Source organism: Rhinichthys klamathensis, unplaced genomic scaffold (genome assembly GCF_029890125.1).
Source record: "Rhinichthys klamathensis goyatoka isolate OS25496 unplaced genomic scaffold, OSU_Roscu_1.1 h1tg000085l_1, whole genome shotgun sequence".
In the NCBI taxonomy this organism is placed as follows: Eukaryota; Metazoa; Chordata; class Actinopteri; order Cypriniformes; family Leuciscidae; genus Rhinichthys; species Rhinichthys klamathensis.
The window spans coordinates 1,005,001-1,029,249 of record NW_026606626.1 but is presented as its reverse complement, the minus strand read 5'-3'; the positions used below and the strand labels follow the sequence as shown (position 1 = coordinate 1,029,249).

Here is a 24,249-nt window from a genome sequence, read left to right as displayed (position 1 = left end):
ATCCGAATGATTTGATTCGCCGTTTAAAAGCTGCTTAATATGAGACACTGAAACACGTCAGGCTCACGTAATGAAGAAAAGAGGATTAGGGTTTTTTTGGCGGCACATTTAAATCATAAATTTGTCAGGATGGATTTATTTTTCAAAGCAATTTCTGCAATTTCTTCAACCTTTTGTGACAACATGCCCCAGTAACCATCCTCGATAACAATTATAATATATTATGACTAAGTAATGGCTTTTATGGAGTATTTAAATGGTAAAACAGTTATGAAACAAAATGGTAAGGTGACAGAAAACAGATATTGCCATAATTCAATTGTATAAAATTGCATCATATAATAAATTAAGAATTATTTCAGTGACGCATTTAAACTTTAATTTTAAAATTCCTTATTGTCATGGATACATTTCAATTGTAACTCTCATTAAATTCTAATCACTGTAATTAAGTCATTTTTAGGCTTTATTTTCATAAAGCAACATAACATTGCTTATTTCTCTCTTTAGATTGTAGGATAAGATTTATAATTCACACATGTTCAGGTTTCGCTCCTTTGCTGTATTGATGGTGGTGAGTTTTAATAAGTTAATTTCTAGTTAAGTGGAATTCAGTCATTTCAATAATTAATACAAAAAATAATTTATCTACATTTCTACTATATTGCACATTCAATGCAAATGCTCATAAATGCAAGTGAGATTTAGATCAAAAGTACTTTAGGGGGTCGAGACACAGTTCAGTCTATACAATTTCAATTGGTCAATTGGTGTTTTTGAATGGAAATGAAATAATATTTGGCATGACGTTAGTTATAATTCTTCAATACGAGACTAAAGATGTGCTGTGCAATCCATTTCTTTCGACGCGATATAAATGGACATTGATTCGGCAGTATGAGTGGAGATGTGTTTCAGCGTTCCCTCTCTTATCCTCAGAAAACATGATGATTCAAGGCCACAGAAGCAAGAAGAGCTGATTCAGGACAAACATCACAGATCCAGCGCGCCGTTACGCTGATCTCAGAGCAGTTTCTGTGAACCTCGTGTGAAACGTCTGCCTAAAGTGTTGGAGATGTCCGCGTTCATGCCGTTCCACTGGCGGAGTAGGAGAACTGTGGGAAATGTGGCCTCCTCTCGCTGTCGAACGGCTCCAAGCTGTCACCTGTGCACAACACACACCACACACACACCTCACATAAATCCTGTCACCTCAAATCAACTCCACTTATGCAAAGTAGGCATGTGAGCCGTACAGTAACACTTGTTATACCATGGTCTGGGTGAATACTCGATTCTGATTGGCTGCAGGGTGTCCATTAAAAAGTGATAGAGGACACCTAGTGAAGGAGTTCAGGGGGGCCGGTTTCACAAAGCTATGTTAGATCGCTCTATAGTGTTAGACAAGTCTAAAATTTGCTCATAGACTAGTCTAATGCAAGTTAGACTGTTTCACAAAAATAAAGACTGACTTAATTTAGACCAAAAAAATTAGACATCTTAGGCTAACTTAGGTCTCAGACTCTGTTACCTTGGCAACCAGCAGTAACAATCAGTTACATTACAAACAGCCGAATGAAAAGGGAAATATACCATATTTACCCTTACCATATATATTCATCACCAATATCAGTGTCTTTAAGTTTCTCTTGGGGTCCTCCTCCCGTTTTTGGATATTTCCTCTTAAATATTTCTTTTTTGGCATCTTGTACCATTGTATCTTTTCTGTACGTCTTTAACGCTCCGCTCAACGGTCGGATTAACGCTGTTAACTGTCGTAGCAATCTTTGTCCAAATTAAACATTTCTTCTTGTTAATACATTCTCCGCTAAATTTCCCAAGTAAAATGTCCTTGTAACTGTTACACTCCTCCAACACACACACATGTGTGGGGTAAACTGCACCGAGCGGGTGAATGCGCTTACTCGATACGCCATGTTTTTTGTTTTGAAAAGTGTCTTATTTTACCCAGAATGCATTGCAGTGTAGTCCTACTTAAGATAGCGAGAGTCTTCAGTGCTTTGTGCAACGGTCTGATTTAGATGTCTATCTGAAGTCTGACTATCTACTATATCTAAGCCGTAGTCAAAGTCTCTCTTTGTGAAACCGGCCCCAGGGGAAACTGACTGTTTACCGTTCGAAATTAATGAATAAATGCGCTGGCTACATCAGCTGTGAGTAACCATAGCAACAGGCAGTCAACGTATCCGTTTACAAGTTATTGTATCAAAACAAACATCTAGTTAGCCGTTATACTACGCCGACATGTGTGTTTTAATTATAGGTTAAACAAACGAAAGTGTAACGCCCATGGCTAGACAAGCCTAACTTACATGAAGAAAAATATGTTAACTTTCTGGCTCGTAAGTGAGCTAAACTGAAGGGTTCTCCGAGCTGAGCGCACTATAAATATCTCCGCTTGCTAAATAAACCGTCAGGTGTTTTTCACTTTCTTAATTTATTTCACTTCTACAAAAATCTGCCAAATGTGTTCTTTAAAACAAGACCAATCTTACATCTATATTCCAAAGCATTCTTACAACCATTTAAGTTCGGATTGTGTTGCAAAAGGGGGCGCGACACTTAAGAGGTTAAACAGAAGTCATGGCTGGACAATTTCAAGTTCCTAGTCACCCTGGTGTGCTAAAAAATGTGAATATTAATAGGAATATACTTCAGAGATATTTTACTCATCATGATTTCTAGGGGTGGCCATAATCGTGGCCAACATGCATTGGAGAAAAGAGATTTTCCCAGCACTTTCGATTATTTTACTTCAATGAAAGGGTCGATTTTTGTGATTTTTTTTTAATGGAAGATCAAAAGGATAAACAATGCAGATTTATTTTCACAGCCTACTATGATCATATTTACCAAGAGTGCCAATAATTCTGACCACAAAACTCTCGCCCCATATTAGCGTCCTGCAGAAGTGTGTGTGTGTGTGTGCCGGTACCTTGTCCCGGTGGTGTGATGGTGATGGTCTGTCCGGTGAACTCCTCATCGAAATATCTGGTGTCTGTTTCTGATGTGACCTGCGGTTTGAACGGAGGATCCAGCTGAGGAACAGAGCGACCGTTAGACGATCCCGATCAAACATTTACACTTTACAACCACTCGACTTCACACACTGAAGAATCTGCCGTGGGATTTACTTGGGGACAAGTTCACTCAGAAATTGCTAGTAAATTTCACAAATAACAGCAAAGAAATGGCAAGTGACATTTAATTAAACATGAAATTTTGAAGTGGTGGATGGATGACATGCACATATATATATATATATTAGGGGTGTAACAATATATAGTATTGTGTCACAATACAAAACTGCAACAATATGTATCGTAGATAGTTCACCCAAAATAAAAATGTTAATGTAACATTACATTAAACTACTATATATAATGTTGAATATACTGTATAATAATGCACTGGGGAAATATGTGTGTGTCCTGATAATGCCAGATGTCTGATGTTAAGAGTAAAAAGTGGTTTATTTTAAAAATATCTAGTGCAAAGAGTGCAAGCGTATTCATCTACAATAATTCTGTATTTTCAGCTTCAGAATCATGAATATTGTTATTCTGGTGTCTCTATTATCCTGTGCTTTGGGTTTCAGCACCAAGTCCAAGTCTTTTCATTTACACACACAATGTAATATCAAATTTAGCATTTTAATCAACAGTACATTATATCATGTCTTGAAGTATCACGATAATATGGTATCTTTTTACCTTCTTCTCATAAACATCTTGCCACTCAATTCCAGTGAAGAATTTGTGCTGCATGATTTCTTTAGCATCATCAGGGCCGCCACCTAACCTACAAACACCCAGAACACACACACACACACCACATTACACATCTACATCCTACACCAGAAACACTTGGCATGATAAATATCATGATAAATATGCAGTATGAATAGTAGTATGGCCGTATGCTGTTCCAAACGTGTTTTTTTTAAGTTTACGCAGATGATAACGTTTTTCAAATGTTTCAACGCTTGCATGGATAGCAGTGTTGGAAACGTGCTGAACCGACCGCTGCTTGGGGTCCTTCTTGAGCAGGCCTGACAGCAGAGATTTGCCCTCCGGTGCGAGTGTGCGAGGGAAGCGGATGTCCTCCATCAGGATGAGCTCAAACAGACGCTCGTGATCCTGGTTATAGAAGGGCAGGCGACCGCACATCATCTCGTACATCACCACTCCCAAACCCCACCAGTCCACCGCACGCCCGTAGTCATTGTCCTCCAGCACCTGCACACACACACACACACACACACACACACACACGTTTTATAGGTGTACAAACTGTATATTCGATCCCCTACCCATCACTTTCTGCATGTTTACTACTCCTGGGCAACGATTAATCACATCCAAAATAAAAGTTTGTATTTACATAATATATGTGTGTGTGTGTGTGTACTGTGTATAGTTATTTTGTATGTGCATATGCATGTATATATATTTAAGAAAAATGTGTTATTTATATATAAAATATTTATATATAATATAAATGTTGTATATATATATATAGCATATACATGCAAATATGCATGTGTGTGTATTTATATATACAAAATAATTATACACAGTACACACACATATATTATGTAAACACAAACTCTTATTTTCGATGTGATTAATCGTTGCCCAGCAGTATTTTTTTCATTTTCAAAAAACATCACTTAGTATGATTTATAAGCTGTTTGTGGACCAAAAAATTTCCCCACAAGGACAAGGATTTCGGATATTGCCATCTTTGTGGGGACATTTTGTTTTGAGTTTCTTCCGTGAACGAACACGTCACAATATTCCTCATTATAATAATTCATATGCAGAATAAAGGGGCGGGGCATTTCCCAAACACACTCGAAGAACTCGACCAATCACAACACACTGCTCCAGCCGACCAATCAGAGCACAGTGTGCTTTTCAGAAGGAGGGGCTTCATAGAGACAGGAAGTAAACAGAGCGTTACTGACAGACTGGGAAGAGAGGAGCCGCAACAATGGAGAAAATAATGTGTTTTGCATGAAAACCTGTTCTAGTAGAACCAAAAATCAAAGGGCATCATAGGTCCTCTTTAAATAAAGTGCAATAACTGCGAGCTGATGGTGCTGGTGTGTTTGCGTGTTCTCCCACCGAGTGTTACTGAAAACCCGACCGCGGGTCACGGGGACAGAATGACTCAGTCCGTGCGGTCAGTGGAAAGGTGAAGCCGTGGAGCTGCTAGAATTACTGACCGCTGTCTATTTCCAGCGCCGCTGTCATGTGACTCACGGAGAGAGACAGCTGAGCCTGCAGCTGCCCCATATATGTAGAAGAACAGCACAGCTGTGAAGCTGCCAGGAACCCAGGAGCCCTCGACACACGCAAGCACAGAGACGGGGGACCCACGCCTTCTGATGGACTGTGTAAACAGCCGTAAACACATCTGAACGGCACAGCGCTGACGTCAACGAGTCTCTATTTCCATGGCATGACCAGTAATGTAGTGTAAAATCCACACGTAACACCCAAGCGGCAACCTCTCTTGAATCCAACATGGAAGTGTCTTAAACTGCAGTTCCTCCACTGGCCACTAGAGACCGGCTGCAGAAGAGAGTCAATCCCATAGACCCGCATGTTAAAACGCCCAAATTTAAAGCAGAAAAATCATGTTTACAGCCTGGTGCAAAAAGTGGTTTTGGTCTATATAGCTAATTTTGCCCTTCATGTTGACTGTTAGGGTGGTGAATTTTTTTTAACTCATCCGTTTAAATTATATTAAGCCTTAAAGTTCTGTATAATTAAGGGCGTGGCCACTTGAGTGACAGGTGGATTGCCACTGATGTCATTATTAGCCGTTGCTGTCTGTTAGCGTCGCGTCACCTCAGCTAATTTTTTACAGCCTTTTTGCCCATTTCCGTTTATCCGGGAGTGACGCACTGATGCCAAGATGGCGACGGCCGGCTCCACCCACTTTGGGCTTCAAAAATGCTCATCAGAAACACTACGGGTGACGTCACGAACACTACGCCCATATTTTTTTTACAGTCTATGGTAACAGCATATTACAGCTCCAAGTTGTCAGAACTTGAGTAGTTTTGATCAATATTTTGAAATTGGTTTTGATTCAAATTAATTGGTAAAAAGTTGTGAAATTTGGCACACAGATAGAAGACTGTCCGAACATAAACCACACCAATTTTGGAGTCTCTAACTCAATCCCTCTAGCGCCACCAACTGTCCAAAGTTGCACTCACGTTTATGCTAATAACTTTTGAACCGTAAGGGCTAGATTATACTCTCAACCGCCGCAACGTCATAGAATGTCTCTGAACAGATTCACGCCCACTTTTAGGGGAAAAATAAGCTAGACTACCCAATGACTTCAATACGAAATATTGCAAAATATCACTAAACAACGTCCATACACAGCCGACAGGCATGAATAATTAAGAAATCACTAAGATTACACATGTCAAGTAATTATATGTCCACCCTGCCTGCCATAGAGCGTGAACGATACATCAACAAACTTCATTTGGTCAATTTAAAAATATGTCCCTTCATTCTCCCAGCGTCAAATTGGTGTTACAACCCCACCCAGTGGCCAGAGGTGTCTTAGCCGGACATTTACTCGTAGTCGTACCTCATCGATTCACCATGGTAAGCCAGTGAATGATTTTACTTCGTTTTTGAAAGTAAACATCTTTAAATGTATATATTACCGGTATGTTGAATTCGGCGAAGAGCACGGCAAATTAGATGCAACGCGAATCTTGGTGCACGTCATCATCACAAGCATGACCTGAGGCTACATGCAGCGTTTTGGCACAGCGCCACCTACTGGTCAGGAGATACGAAAATAGCTATTTTTGCTTCTGAACGGTTTACCCAAATGTCATAAAACTGGGCTTTTTTTTTTTTTGATTCGCTCCCAATTTTTGAGGGGTGTCGGCAATTTAGAAATGTGTCAAAATGAATATTATATGGTAATATTATTATAATATATTATATGGTAATATATTGAAAAATAATAATTTAAGTAATAATAATAATAATTTTCAAGTAAGTTTCAAGAATTGAATTTTTCAATAGCTTGTGTTTTTTCCCAATTATTCATTTTATTATACTTATAAATTAATATTTATATTTTATAATTATATATATTATTACAACTTCTCAGCTATTTTTACCTGATAAAATATTTTGAGCTTGACATAAAGAAAATATATATTCAATATAAAAATTCCCATGTTTTTTTTTTAATCACGTAATTAATTTCTCTGACACTCGCTTATTTAGAAATCACACTCGTATATCCCGACCGCGGGAAGCCTGATTCTTAAATAAAGGTTTTTGAGGTAAGACATTAAAACAAGAAATATGATGTCAGTTTACATGTTTTACCGTATTGAATACATCTGTATTCAATAGCTTTTAATCAGTGATAATTGTATTATACGTGTTGCCTATGTGATGCTTTTTTTCTCTTCTTTTTTCTGCGTGACATTGTAAAGCACATTGGTCAACTTATGTTGTTTTAATTGTTCTATAAAATAAAGTTGCTATTGCTTATTCTAAAACATATTTTGTTATGTTTAAATCATTTAAAGCCATAATCGGCCCCCTAGTGGATCCTGCATGAGAGCCGTCCATTTTTCTAAGTGTCGCCGTGCATTTAAAACACTTCCACCTGTTTTCCTCTGAAATTCTCTCATCCCTCCTTCACTTCTCTCTCTCTCCGTGGAATATTTCCAGACGTAACAGCATTCCTGAGCTCCACACACACACAACAAGGTCATTGTTTACAGCGGAACAACCTGTAACACGGCCCGGGCCGAGCTCCAGAGAGGCCACCGTCGCCATGGCAACGCTCCCGAATTCTCCCGCTCCGGGCCCTGTTGTCATGTCAACACGGGGATTGAACCGGAGTTCCCGGGAAGAGGACAAAAAGAGAGAGAGAGGTGACACGGGATCCTGGACGTCCCATATGAGGGACGAAAATCATCTTTCTGTTCCAAACCCGCATGACTCTCGTTTTAGTGGAGAGCAATAGATATTTAACAGAATATTAAAAGAGATATTCATTAAAATAGATATTCCTATGATTTTCTATGAGGAACAGACATGAAATTTAAGCTCCATATGACTTCATAAAACTAATATCGCGCAAAAGTCATATAGACGACAGTTATGATGCCTTCATGTTGCTTATTGAGTCATTTTGGGAGCTTTTATTGAAGAGATACTTAAAAGATAACTCATATGGGTTATAAATTATGAGAGAATTAGCGAGTTATTTCTTCACTTCAGAGATTTTGTCAGCTGGATTGATTCGACGGACAATATTTACTCTAAGTACACCTGAAATATTTCAAAAATTTAACTAAATGTTTTAACATTTAACAACAAATTATTATAATTATGAAATTATTACAAGCATGATGTTCTCAAGTTAATTAAAATGTAAAATTGTAAAATAAATAAAAAATATTTGTTTACTTGCATGTCATGTGACCATTAACCGAAATCAGAGAAGCATGAATATGCAAATTAGTTATTGAAATATTTACATAAAATCTCAGGGAAAAAAATATTTGAAACATTTAACAACATAATAATTTTTTATAAAAAAAAAATCCGTTATTTAACTTAAATAAGTTAAGTTAGTGAATTATTTAAAATTTATTATCAGCTTTTTATAAAGTCACAAATCTCCAGCAGTTCTACTTTGGGAAACTCTGCTTTAAAGGAATAGACTATTAAAATAAAATGTGATCCGAGAGACGAGAGCTTACAGTATCAGGGAGGAACATTTCCAATATATAAAACTCCTTACTATATACTAACCCTAAACCCTACAAATACACATTTAAGAACAATAAAACGCCAGTTCTGGCGGATCCTCAGATGCACATGCGCCCCAGCAGAGGGCAGGATATGATGCGGACAGAGGATGCCCCGCTCAGGGAACAGGATATGATGCGGGAGCTGTGGGTGTCAGCTGGAGCCGGTGGCCCTTCAGGACGAACACTCACGTTTTCAAATATAAAATATATAAAACACACACACACACACACACACACACACACACTCGCTCTCTCTCTCTCTCTCTCTCTCTCTCTCACACACACACACACACGCGGGTCTTGTGTTTGGTCATGTGATTCTGTGAATGGTTTGGTCATGTGATTCTGTGATGGTTTGGTCATGTGATTCTGTGATGGTTTGGTCATGTGATCATGTGATGGTTTGGTCATGTGATTCTGTGATGGTTTGGTCACGTGATTCTGTGATGGTTTGGTCACGTGATTCTGTGATGGTTTGGTCACGTGATTCTGTGATGGTTTGGTCACGTGATTCTGTGATGGTTTGGTCATGTGATTCTGTGGTGGTTTGGTCACGTGATTCTGTGATGGTTTGGTCACGTGATTCTGTGATGGTTTGGTCATGTGATTCTGTGATGGTTTGGTCATGTGATTCTGTGAATGGTTTGGTCATGTGATTCTGTGATGGTTTGGTCATGTGATTCTGTGATGGTTTGGTCATGTGATTCTGTGGTGGTTTGGTCATGTGATTCTGTGATGGTTTGATCATGTGATTCTGTGATGGTTTGGTCATGTGATTCTGTGATGGTTCGGTCATGTGATTCTGTGATGGTTTGGTCATGTGATTCTGTGATGGTTTGGTCATGTGATTCTGTGATGGTTTGGTTATGTGATTCTGTGAATGGTTCGGTCATGTGATTCTGTGGTGGTTCGGTCATGTGATTCTGTGGTGGTTTGGTCATGTGATTCTGTGATGGTTTGGTTATGTGATTCTGTGATGGTTTGGTCATGTGATTCTGTGGTGCTTTGGTCATGTGATTCTGTGGTGGTTCGGTCATGTGATTCTGTGATGGTTTGGTTATGTGATTCTGTGATGGTTTGGTTATGTGATTCTGTGATGGTTTGGTTATATGATTCTGTGATGGTTTGGTCATGTGATTCTGTGGTGCTTTGGTCATGTGATTCTGTGGTGGTTTGGTCATGTGATTCTGTGGTGGTTCGGTCATGTGATTCTGTGGTGGTTCGGTCATGTGATTCTGTGATGGTTTGGTTATGTGATTCTGTGATGGTTTGGTTATGTGATCCTGTGATGGTTTGGTTATGTGATTCTGTGATGGTTTGGTCATGTGATTCTGTGGTGGTTTGGTCATGTGATTCTGTGGTGGTTTGGTCATGTGATTCTGTGAATGGTTTGGTCATGTGATTCTGTGAATGGTTTGGTCACGTGATTCTGTGATGGTTTGGTCATGTGATTCTGTGGTGGTTTGGTCATGTGATTCTGTGGTGGTTTGGTCATGTGATTCTGTGAATGGTTTGGTCATGTGATTCTGTGGTGGTTTGGTCATGTGATTCTGTGGTGGTTTGGTCATGTGATTCTGTGGTGGTTCGGTCATGTGATTCTGTGGTGGTTCGGTCATGTGATTCTGTGATGGTTTGGTTATGTGATTCTGTGATGGTTTGGTTATGTGATCCTGTGATGGTTTGGTTATGTGATTCTGTGGTGGTTTGGTCATGTGATTCTGTGAATGGTTTGGTCATGTGATTCTGTGAATGGTTTGGTCACGTGATTCTGTGAATGGTTTGGTCATGTGATTCTGTGAATGGTTTGGTCACGTGATTCTGTGATGGTATGGTCATGTGATTCTGTGGTGGTTTGGTCATGTGATTCTGTGGTGGTTTGGTCACGTGATTCTGTGGTGGTTTGGTCATGTGATTCTGTGATGGTTTGGTCACGTGATTCTGTGGTGGTTTGGTCATGTGATTCTGTGGTGGTTTGGTCACGTGATTCTGTGATGGTTTGGTCATGTGATTCTGTGATGGTTTGGTCATGTGATTCTGTGATGGTTTGGTCATGTGATTCTGTGATGGTTTGGTCATGTGATTCTGTGGTGGTTTGGTCATGTGATTCTGTGGTGGTTTGGTCATGTGATTCTGTGGTGGTTTGGTCACGTGATTCTGTGATGGTTTGGTCACGTGATTCTGTGATGGTTTGGTCATGTGATTCTGTGATGGTTTGGTCACGTGATTCTGTGATGGTTTGGTCATGTGATTCTGTGGTGGTTTGGTCATGTGATTCTGTGGTGGTTTGGTCATGTGATTCTGTGATGGTTTGGTCATGTGATTCTGTGAATGGTTTGGTCATGTGATTCTGTGGTGGTTTGGTCACGTGATTCTGTGATGGTTTGGTCACGTGATTCTGTGATGGTTTGTTCATGTGATTCTGTGAATGGTTTGGTCATGTGATTCTGTGATGATTTGGTCATGTGATTCTGTGATGATTTGGTCACGTGATTCTGTGATGGTTTGGTCACGTGATTCTGTGATGGTTTGTTCATGTGATTCTGTGAATGGTTTGGTCATGTGATTCTGTGGTGGTGTGTTCATGTGATTCTGGGAACGGTTTGGTCACGTGATTCTGTGATGGTTTGGTCATGTGATTCTGTGAATGGTTTGGTCATGTGATTCTGTGGTGGTTTGGTCATGTGATTCTGTGATGGTTTGGTCATGTGATTCTGTGAATGGTTTGGTCATGTGATTCTGTGATGGTTTGGTCATGTGATTCTGTGGTGGTTTGGTCATGTGATTCTGTGATGGTTTGGTCATGTGATTCTGTGAATGGTTTGGTCATGTGATTCTGTGATGGTTTGGTCATGTGATTCTGTGATGTTTGGTCATGTGATTCTGTGATGATTTGGTCATGTGATTCTGTGATGGTTTGGTCACGTGATTCTGTGATGGTTTGTTCATGTGATTCTGTGATGGTTTGTTCATGTGATTCTGTGAATGGTTTGGTCATGTGATTCTGTGGTGGTGTGTTCATGTGATTCTGGGAACGGTTCGGTCACGTGATTCTGTGATGATTCGGTCATGTGATCCTGTGATGGTTTGGTTATGTGATTCTGTGAATGGTTTGGTCATGTGATTTGGTGATGGTTCGGTAATGTGATTCTGTGATGGTTTGGTCACGTGATTCTGTGATGGTTTGGTCATTTGATCCTCTGGTGGTTCGGTCATGTGATTCTGTGGTGGTTCAGTCATGTGATCCTGTGGTGGTTTGGTCATGTGATTCTGTGATGGTTTGGTCACGTGATTCTGTGATGTTTGGTCACGTGATTCTGTGATGATTTTGTCACTTGATTCTGTGATGGTTTGGTCATGTGATTCTGTGATGGTTTGGTCATGTGATCATGTGATGGTTTGGTCATGTGATTCTGTGATGGTTTGGTTATGTGATTCTGTGAATGGTTTGGTCATGTGATTCTGTGATGGTTTGGTCACTTGATTCTGTGATGGTTTGGTCATGTGATCATGTGATGGTTTGGTCACTTGATTCTGTGATGGTTTGGTCATGTGATCATGTGATGGTTTGGTCATGTGATTCTGTGAATGGTTTGGTCATGTGATCCTATGATGGTTTGGTCATGTGATTCTGTGAATGGTTTGGTCATGTGATTCTGTGAATGGTTTGGTCATGTGATCCTATGATGGTTTGGTCATGTGATTCTGTGATGGTTTGTTCATGTGATTCTGTGAATGGTTTGGTCATGTGATTCTGTGGTGGTGTGTTCATGTGATTCTGAGAACGGTTTGGTCACGTGATTCTGTGATGGTTTGGTCATGTGATTCTGTGAATGGTTTGGTCATGTGATTCTGTGGTGGTTTGGTCATGTGATTCTGTGATGGTTTGGTCATGTGATTCTGTGAATGGTTTGGTCATGTGATTCTGTGATGGTTTGGTCATGTGATTCTGTGGTGGTTTGGTCATGTGATTCTGTGATGGTTTGGTCATGTGATTCTGTGAATGGTTTGGTCATGTGATTCTGTGATGGTTTGGTCATGTGATTCTGTGATGTTTGGTCATGTGATTCTGTGATGATTTGGTCACGTGATTCTGTGATGGTTTGGTCACGTGATTCTGTGATGGTTTGTTCATGTGATTCTGTGAATGGTTTGGTCATGTGATTCTGTGGTGGTGTGTTCATGTGATTCTGGGAACGGTTCGGTCACGTGATTCTGTGATGGTTCGGTCATGTGATCCTGTGATGGTTTGGTTATGTGATTCTGTGAATGGTTTGGTCATGTGATTTGGTGATGGTTTGGTCATGTGATTCTGTGGTGGTTCGGTCATGTGATTCTGTGATGGTTTGGTTATGTGATTCTGTGATGGTTTGGTCACGTGATTCTGTGATGGTTTGGTCATTTGATCCTCTGGTGGTTCGGTCATGTGATTCTGTGGTGGTTCGGTCATGTGATCCTGTGGTGGTTTGGTCATTTGATCCTGTGGTGGTTTGGTCATGTGATTCTGTGATGGTTTGGTCACGTGATTCTGTGATGTTTGGTCACGTGATTCTGTGATGATTTGGTCACTTGATTCTGTGATGGTTTGGTCATGTGATCATGTGATGGTTTGGTCATGTGATTCTGTGATGGTTTGGTTATGTGATTCTGTGAATAGTTTGGTCATGTGATTCTGTGATGGTTTGGTCACTTGATTCTGTGATGGTTTGGTCATGTGATCATGTGATGGTTTGGTCACTTGATTCTGTGATGGTTTGGTCATGTGATCATGTGATGGTTTGGTCATGTGATTCTGTGAATGGTTTGGTCATGTGATCCTATGATGGTTCGGTCATGTGATTCTGTGAATGGTTCGGTCATGTGATTCTGTGAATGGTTTGGTCATGTGATTCTGTGAATGGTTTGGTCATGTGATCCTATGATGGTTTGGTCATGTGATTCTGTGATAGTTTGGTTATGTGATTCTGTGAATGGTTTGGTCATGTGATTCTGTGATGGTTTGGTCATGTGATTCTGTGATGGTTTGGTTATGTGATTCTGTGAATGGTTTGGTCATGTGATTCTGTGATGGTTTGGTCATGTGATGGTTTGGTCATGTGATTCTGTGATGTTATGCTCATGTGATCCTGTGATGGTTTGGTCATGTGATCCTGTGATGGTTTGGTCTCGTGATTCTGTGAATGGTTTGGTCATGTGATCCTATGATGGTTTGGTCATGTGATTCTGTGATGTTATGCTCATGTGATTCGGTCATGTGATGAGTCTCACCTCAGGGGCCAGATACTCCGGGGTCCCGCAGAAGGTCTTCATAGTGGCTCCGTCTGTGATGCCCTCCTTACACAAGCCGAAGTCCGTGATCTTGACGTGGCCGTCTTTATCCAGCATTAGGTTTTCCAGCTGAGAGAGAGAAACACCGGCAGAAAAGAGATCATGTGATCATCTAATAAGAGCTGCTTTTATTCTACTGTGACTGACAGATTTTCATAATTTCCTAAAAGGGCATTTCAAAAAAGCCTTCAATCAAACCAACCAGCTCCAATCACACCACTTTATCAGAAAAGAAGTAAATGTATAAAATAGTAAAACTATTTCACAAAAAAAGTCAGTTGATGCCAAACACTTAAACTTACAGCAGCGTGATAAAAGCTACCTAAAATGACTGAAAACATATTTGGAAAAAAATTATTTGAAGTGTAATTTGATTGTTTAGTTTCCATCGTGTCCATTAGACTTCATAGGGAGGCAGGGTTTATGAGCTATACTGGGACCAGGGTTTGAACTTCTACTAGCCAAAAGTAGAAGGATAGTAACCAGATTAACTATGTCACAGTTTATATATATATTACCAAATTTGGATTTCATACATTCATTCAAACTAAATGCTGTCATCCAGCAACTCCTCTCTTCCTCTTTCATCCTCATAATGTTCACCAGGGGGCGATCGAGACGCTTCGGCTTCACTTTTCACGACACACTTGTGTTAATATCAGCACTCCTCACAGTCACCTGGCAGCTGTAGCTCACACACACGTGGCCAGAGGCTCGAGAACACAACGCTCGTCAGCACAAACACCCGTCCTGCTACACACGCACTTTCACATGAACCTGAGCGGCCGAGCCGAGAGAGGAGAGGAGGAGAAACGAAGAGAAAGCAAAACACGGGTTGTTCTGCTGACCTACAGTATCATCATCTGGACGGGTCAGAGAGACGCACAACATCCCACTGCACTGTTAAAGGGACAGTTCACACACACACACACACACACACACACACACATTAACATCTGATGGTAATTTACACACTCGGGATTGTTTGCAGAGGCTGTGGATTACGCACTCAAACACATACTCCCTCACACACACACACACTCTCTCTCTCACTCACTCACTCACACATTCACTCTCAAACACACACACACACACACACACACACAAACACACGCACACACACACTGTCACTCACTCACACATTCACTCTCAAACACACACACACACACACACACACACACTGTCACTCACTCACACATTCACTCTCAAACACACACACACACACACACACACACACAAACACACACAACACACACTCTCACTCACACATTCACTCTCAAACACACACACACACACACACACACACACACACACACACACACACACACACACACACACACACACACACAGACACACACACACTCTCACTCACTCACTCACACATTCACTCTCAAACACACACACACACACAAAACACACACAAACACACACTCACTCAAACACACACACACACACACACACACACACACACACACACACACACACACACAACTAAAACACATACATACACACACACACACACAAACACACACATACATTTTTTCGGTGATGAGGATGAAAGAGGAAGAGAGGAGTTGCTGGATGACAGGATTTTGTTTGAATAAGAAATGAATGTATGAAATCCAAATTTTATAATACATATATATATATATATATGGGGGAAAATAATATAAATATGAGGAAAAAATGGAAAAAAGATCAATAAAAGAGATTAACTACATCACAGCATATATAAATATATATATATATATATATATATATATATATATAGGCCTATATACAGTATAGTGGTTAATTTATTTATTCCCCCACACTTTTTTTGGGCTAGCAGACGTTCTGAAAGGCCGGTAACTTAAAAATGCATTAGCCAAATTGGCCGTTAAGTGAAAAAGTTAATTTCAAACCCTGAATACGTCACAATTTACTTGATTATGCTCTCCTCACTTACACACAAATGAACTATAGTGTCCTGCACACACTAGTAAAAAAATATCTAAAGTAAAACTATATCTGGTATAAATCATTTTTGGTGTGCCTGTATGTGAAATGAAGTGCACAACTGATCTGAGCCGGTGACCCCTGACCTTCAGGTCCCTGTAAACCACGTTTCGCTCTGCATGCAGGTAATCCAGCGCACACACGATCTCGGCCCCGTAGAAGCGCGCGCGGTCCTCCGAGAAAACACGGTCCCGGGACAAGTGGAAGAAAAGCTGCGGGAGGGAATCAACGTTTATAACCGTGATGATCATCTCAAGCTCTGGTCTGAGAAGAACTGGGCCTCACCTCTCCTCCGTTGGCGTACTCCATGACGAAACACAACCGGTCGTGGGTCTGGAAGGAGTATTTCAGACCCTAAACATGCACATCCATTCAAATTAATACAATTAACAATGTATTGAATAATCATATGAAATATTAATGATAAAGACATTCAATGCAAAAAGTGCTGTATATTGCAAATACGCAGTGTAAAAAATACAAATATTGTGAAATGACAGTCAAAAATTATCGCTATAGGAATTTAATGGGGAAAATAAGACGTTTTAATCGTAATTGTTTGAATATTTGTACTTCAATTCAACGTTTCAAACAAAAATATTCTAACTTTTGACAGATGTCTAAATAGGTTTAAATACAGAAATGCAAACCTAATAAAAGTAAGTAATTATGTCTGAAAACACTGTTCTCGGTAACTATATTGCACAACCCTGTTAATATATTTATAAATAGGGCTACACAGATATCCAGTGGTTATATCATGATATTATGAACAATGTTTCCATCCAACAATGTATTGAATAATTATGCAAAAAGTGATGTTTTTCCTCAGTATTTCTGTCTAGTTTTCCAGTACAAATTCCCAAACATTCTTAAATCAAAATGCGCTTACTTGAGAAGCAAAATGTCATATTAAGTCTGGTTGTATGAGAAATTGATCAGAATTAAGAGTTAAAATAGGAACAAATATCCTCCATTGGGGTATAAACATTTTTTTTAAACCTAATTCTAAGTTAAAAGTTTATTTTTCTAACCCCATTGGTGGATATTTGTTCTTGTTTTAAGCATATACTCACTTCATTTTCATCAATTTCTCAGATTTTTAAATTTTTTTAAATAAGTAATTTTGCAGCATATCATATCAAGTAAATGTATCTTAACTTAAGTATGTTTAGATGTTTGTACTGGAAAACAAGACACAAATATTGAGGTGCGTTTTAAAAATATATTGACATTTTTTATTTAAAAAATATATTCTACAGTTTTATTACTTTCTGCATTTTTTATTAAATTCTGCAGTTTTATTTTAAGGACTTTTATTATATAAAATAAAAAAGGAAGTTTGATTCCATCCTCATTACAAATTAATATTCCTCTTTTATGTTATCTGGAAAACATTGAGCATCTAATTTCTACTTCACTAGCATCACCAACTGAAAGAGTAAAAATAATGACTGTTTTCAAACAGGTTTCTCAAGATCTGACTTATTTACATTTCTTTCCTCAGTATTTCTGTCTTGTTTTCCAGTACAAATATCTAAACATTCTTAAATCATGATGCGCTTACTTGAGATGCAAAATGTCATATTAAGTCTTGTTTGTTTTATGAGAAATTGATCAAAATGAAGTGAGTTTGTGCTTAAAACAAGAACAAATATCTGTCAGTGGAGTCTTGTTTTCCCTTTGAATTAAGTTTATTTTTCTGACCCCATTAGCAGATATTTGTTCTTGTTTAAAGCACAAACTCACTTAAAGCTGCAGTCCGTAACTTTTTTGGGTTAAAAATTATCCTAAATAAATTTGAGTAAGTACATAACCAGCCAGCGTTCAACACTCTCTGCTTGCCGTAGCTCGACTCACAGCGGTGAGCTTGTAAAAATGTTTTTAATTCCTGGGAAATTGCGAGCATGTCTTTGCGTCATTACGTCACATCTGTACACACACATCTGTCCACACACACATCTGTCCACACACATCTGTACACACACATCTGTACACACACACATCTGTACACACACATCTGTACACACACATCTGTACACACACACACATCTGTCCACACACATCTGTATACACACATCTGTACACACACATCTGTACACACACATCTGTACACACACACCTGTACACACACACATCTGTCCACACACATCTGTACACACACATCTGTACACACACACCTGTACACACACACCTGTACACACACACACATCTGTCCACACACATCTGTACACACACATCTGTACACACACACACCTGTACACACACATCTGTCCACATAAAGAAGAGTCTCGGCTAGTCGGCTGTGAGTGTGAGGATGCTGGAGGTGGAGATTTATAGCCTTTTCTCGCAGCACTGGATATAATTACACTTATTAATGTGATGGCGGATCCAGAAAGGTTCAAACGACGATCACCAGCGACGACTAGAGACTCACCCGCTGTAACATGTAGATGATGTCGGACTGAGAGTTTGGAAAAAGAGACTGCAACGGCACATGCGAAAACAAGGGTAATATCGGGAGGACATTAAATGTCGTCACGCAATGCTGACATTGAACATTAACACTTTGAGAACAAAGTGTATAATAAGCGATCGTTAGATTTAATCAGCGCGATTTACTGCAATTTTTAGAACCAGAACAAAAGTGGATGTTTTTCACTTGTTCAGACATTTTCCGGTGAATATTCTTATGTTGGTCATATTTCCACAAAGTATAATCTGTGATTGTGAACGCCAGTATCGACACCGGCGGCGACTGACACACACACACTCCTCAAACACTGTGTTCATCCGCGCTGCGCCGCGCCGAGGCACAACTCACGTAAAGCTGATCACTCCGCCAATGACTGCAATTGCAGATTTCGAACAGAGATGGCGACCAAGAGGAAAAACCACGGACTGCAGCTTAATTAATTTCAATAATTCAAGACTCTGGGCCCTATTTTAACGATCTGAAACGCAAGTATCAAGCACGAAGCGCAAGTAACTTTGTGGGCAGGTCTTGGGCGCTGTTGCTATTTTACCGGCGGGATAAATGACTCTTTTGCCCGACGCAAGTTTAAAAGGGGTTGGTCTGAAATAGCTTCATTATTCATAGGTGTGGTTTGGGCGTAACGTGAAATAAACCAATCAGAGCGTCATCCAACATACCCTTTAAGAGCAGGCGCGCATGTTGCATGGCGGATTGCTATTATAACGGCGGGTTTACCAGGCGCGCGCCAGGAGCGGTTCACAGCCGAGGAGACCGGCGTTCTTGTCAGGGCAGTGAAAGACAGAGAAGTGGCGTTGTATGGGGATGGGAGATTTTGTTTGTCCTGGTTCTTGACGGACAAACTAATTTGTCAGATGTCCTTATATACGTGTCTTGCCACTATTGGGAAAACAGGTCTGATCCGTCATTACTACATTCGGTACTACATACTACATTACTACGTCATTCATTAGCCTGAATAATTTGGGTAAATGTGTAAGCTAGATTTAGGCCTACATTTTTTACATCTTCATGGACACCACAATGATTTCCCTCATGTGTTAATATTTTTCCTTGTTATAATGTATGATTTGCAAAAATAAAAACTGCTGCATCTGTGTTGATGAGAGAATCTAAGTGTGTGTGTGTTGTGCACCCGCTACATTATGGCCAAGCATGCGCGCTTAAAATAGCATTATGAACAACGCGCGACGCGCCACTGACTTTAGACTAGGTTTTTTCTGGTCAGTGGTGGAATTGTTTTCTGGAACTGCAGAATAGCACCAGGGAATATTTGCGCCGAAACACGCCTCCTCTTTGTGCCGACCCGCCCAGGGAGCCAGGGCCGGCCCGTGGCATAGGCGGCATAGGCAAATGCTAGGGGCGCCACTACTCAATAGGGGCGCCAAAATGAGTGAACGAGTGATTTTTTTATTTTTTACTAATACTATTTTAAAACCATTAATTCGAAATACTACAAAATAAAGCAAAACAACTCCACAAAAACTTAACTAAGTCCCCCGAATCCGGTCCGGCGCATCAATCTTCCCCCGCCCAGCGAGTGCTTGAAGTGCGTCAGAAACAGAGCGCGCGCGATCAGTTTACTGTTGGTCATTTGTTGTGTAGCGTCGCCCCGCGCCGCCTCCAATGTAGACAGCATTGCTTTCGTTTCAGGGCGCTGAACACACTCAAGCACTGCCGTAGAGCCGGGCCTGGCAGCTCGCGCCTGGTCTAGACACGGTGAAAGTTTCCTCATTGTGACGGATGGCCGAATTTACATGACACATTTAAATTAGCATTATAGCATTATAATAAAATAAAAAATAAATAAAATAAATAGTCTGCGATAGATACAGTGCCAAAAAAGAAGAGTAGAGGATACAAGGGGGATAAAGACGAGGTAAAGTGATGTAATGAATGAACAGTTTATCTAATTGCATAGTAGTAAGATACTATAATTTAATCGCAGTTATTTTTACCTAATAACTTTATGCTAACCGTAGTTCTGAGTTCTCCAGAGCCCCCAGACAATGCGATTTGTAACAATCATGTCAGTTTTTTGGCGCATTTACTATGACTTTTATTATTTAATGTTTTACTATACCGTTGTGCAGTTTTAAGGGGGATATATGGCTTTTTTTTTTTTTTTTGCCCAAATTACTAACGATATTTATAGGCTACAGGTTTATTATGTTTTGTGTAAAATTCACATTAAAGACGACATTTCGCAGTTTCATTCATGTTGAAAACATGAAACGTGCCATAATTTAGTGGAAGATTGCTGCCATCAACTCCCAAACAAACACTTTTGCTAGTACTCAATGAATAGTTTGTGCATGAATGACATTTGGACGATGACATCACTGTTGTATCCAGTGCGGCTATATATAAATTAAATAAATTAATATTTTTTTACAACAAAATAAACCACTGAACATACTTAAGCTGGATTATGACACTATTTTCTTCTAGATCTGCTGTACAGGAGAAGCAAACTTTGATTCATTATTTTCCTGTTATCACTGTAAAGCTGCCTTGAAATAATCTGTATTGTAGGCTAAAAAGCGCTATTTAAAAATAAAGGGGACTTGACTTGAATGCTAGATGTAATGCTCTTGCTATATATACTGTATATATATGACTAAATAATCACCAACACAATGATGGGGTAAAATGGGCTGTAATGCATGGGGCACCAGGTAAAATCTTGCCTAGGGCAGCAAATTGGTCAGGGCCGGCCCTGCAGGGAGAGCAAGTTCATTTCCTAGTTTACCGACGTGCGTCTGTGGAGGGAAAAGCCCGCTTTGCGGCGGGTGCAAAATAGGAATGATACATGCGTCAGTGTACAAAGTCATTTGCGCCGGGTGCAAGATAGGGCCTTATCTAAAGTAATTTTGCTTATCAAGTACATGCATCTTGATTTAAGAATATTTAGATGTTTAGTACTGGAAAACAAGACTAAAATAGCGAGAAACCAGTTTATGTTCCAGGATGAAACTTGGAAGTGGAAACGGGCGACATTATTCAATTTGAAGTGGTAGCTTGAACTCTTCTAAAGCGCTTTGTGTAGTTGGATCAACAGAGGCAGACGTGCTTGAGATGAGAGGCTATTGAAGAAGAAGAAGAAGAAGAAGAAGAAGAGCAGATCATGAGAGTCTCTCACCGTCAGGAAGGGGTGTCTGGAGTTCTGGAGCACACGGTTCTCTGTGAGTGTGTGAGCCACTTCATCCTGAAACACACATCATTCTTCAGACTTTCACAGGTTACAATAACAGTAAAGTGTTGAAATCGCACACATATACAGGTGAAACTCGAAAAATACGAATATGGTGCAAAAGTCCATTTATTTCAGTAATTCACCTTAAAGCTGAAACTAATATAATATATAGACTCATTACATGCAAAGTGAGATATTTCAAGCCTTTATTTGTTATAATTGTGATGATTATGGCTTACAGATATGAAAACTTTTCACAATATTCTAATTTTGGGGTTTTCATATCTGTAAGCCATAATCATCGAAATTATAACAAATAAAGGCTTGAAATATCTCACTTTGCATGTAATGAGTCTATATAATATATTAGTTTCACTGTTAAGGTGAATTACTGAAATAAATGGACTTTTGCACGATATTCAAATTTTTCGAGTTGGGAATGATTAAACATGTGACAAATGAAAAACCTTACTGGAAAAAAATGGTGTATGAATACTATAACCAAACTAACAGCCTAAACCTGACACGTTCAGCATTTTTATTTACTTTATTTATACATACACTGTAAAAAAAAATATTTTTATGATTTTTTATCACATTTTTTCTTCTGTCAAAATTAACTTGTGGTTCAGATAACATAATATTTTGAGTTTCTGTTGCATAAATCAATCTAACAAAATGTTTTAATTTCATTGAATGTAAAATTTTAAGGCACTTTTTTAAGTTAAACCAACAATACAGTGTAGTTTTACAGACTAACTAAAGTAGGCTTTGTCAGAATTAGCTCACACACTCAAGCAAACACACTCAGAAGTCAAATATTTCTCAGGTGTGTAATATTTTTCCGGATGTTACTCACTTTGGCTACAATCACTTCTTTCTTGAGGATTTTCATGGCGTAATATTTTCCCGTTGCTTTTTCCTTCACCAGAATCACCTTCCCAAAAGTGCCTTTTCCCAGGAGTTTGAGGTATTCAAAGTCATGCATGGTCTGAAACACACACACACACACACACACACACCAGCTGTCAGCACACAAACACCTGCACGAGTTCAACACACAAATACTGACGGGACGGATCTGCGTTTGACCTTTGAACTGCAGCAAATGCCACGAATGCCCGAAATGTGAGCGTGGGAACTGATGTTTAATACAGAGCAAGCGCACAACGGTCCTCATGCTGACATTTTATATACACACTATTTAGACACATTAAGCGTTTAAGTTTAAAACACGTTAATGTAGTCTCTGGTCATTTAAAGTCGCCCTGTGGTGAAAATCCAGCTTTTAATGTTGCTTTTATGTCTGTGGTGTTTTTAATATGCTTTAAGAGCAACCATGATTTTAAGATATTTAAGATTTGTGAACACACACACACACACGCACAGGTTACATCATGATATTACATAAGATTTGCATTACTGTTTTCCATCAGATGACCCTAATTGCCTTAATTCATTGGATTATAAATACATTTGCAACTTGAATATTGAATGAATTAAAAAAATAATATAAAATGTGTTTTTTTTTCTCATTTTATTATTTTAAAAACAAATAAATGGTGTATATTGGAGAGGTGAATATTAAGTATCATGAAAGACAAAGAAAAAATATGAGTGAATTAAAATATAGTACATTAATTTCATATTTAAAAAAATGACATTGCACTTATTGTCTTAAATAATTTTTTTTAATATTTTATTATTTTAATAAAAAAAGTTAAACAATACTAATAAAAAAATGTTCTAATATTTTATTATTTAATATAGAAATAAATGGGGCATATTGTAGAGGTGAATATTATTAAGTATCATGCAAGATAAAGAAAAAAATATTATTGAATTAATATATATTTTATTAATTTCATATTTAAAAAAAATACATTGCATTTATTGTCTTCAATAAAAATTATTTTATTATTTTTATTATTTTAATAAAAAAAAAGTTAAACAATAATAAAATAATTTTTTTTCTAATATTTTATTATTTAATATAGAAATAAATGGTGCATATTGTAGAGGTGAAGTATCATGAAAGATATTAGTGAACTTAAATATAGTGCATAGCATTTATATTTCTAAAAAATATGTTGCGCTTATTGTCCTAAATAATAAAAAATATGTTTTATTTTTAATTATATATTTTTTTAAACACAATATTTTTTTAAATATATTTTTCTGTGTTATAGAAATAAATGGTGAATATTGATAAGTACCATGTAAGATACATTAGTGAACTAAAATACATTTACAATATAAAATACAATTAATTTAATAATTTTAAAAAAATTGTTGCAACTTTAGTCTGCGATACTTGATCAAGTTTACAAGAGGGTTTAAAAAAAAAGAAAGAGATGTGCATGAATCTGAATACACATATGAGCTACTAAA

General features: G+C 38.6%; 1 protein-coding gene across 1 annotated transcript in view; it reads right to left on the bottom strand.

Annotated features, from left to right (window-relative positions):
* Window positions 1-1,015: 1,015 nt before the first annotated feature.
* Window positions 1,016-24,249, bottom strand: part of akt1 (v-akt murine thymoma viral oncogene homolog 1) — a 65,798-nt gene continuing 42,564 nt past the window's right edge. Inside the window, exons 6-14 of the mRNA XM_056251599.1 lie at window positions 22,718-22,849; window positions 21,805-21,870; window positions 16,454-16,522; window positions 16,255-16,380; window positions 14,111-14,239; window positions 4,045-4,259; window positions 3,735-3,822; window positions 2,957-3,059; window positions 1,016-1,165 (exon numbers count right to left, since the gene is read on the bottom strand). Of these exons, the coding sequence (XP_056107574.1) occupies window positions 1,086-1,165; window positions 2,957-3,059; window positions 3,735-3,822; window positions 4,045-4,259; window positions 14,111-14,239; window positions 16,255-16,380; window positions 16,454-16,522; window positions 21,805-21,870; window positions 22,718-22,849 (1,008 nt within the window). The 3' untranslated portion in view covers window positions 1,016-1,085. The remainder of the gene's footprint in view (window positions 1,166-2,956; window positions 3,060-3,734; window positions 3,823-4,044; window positions 4,260-14,110; window positions 14,240-16,254; window positions 16,381-16,453; window positions 16,523-21,804; window positions 21,871-22,717; window positions 22,850-24,249) is intronic.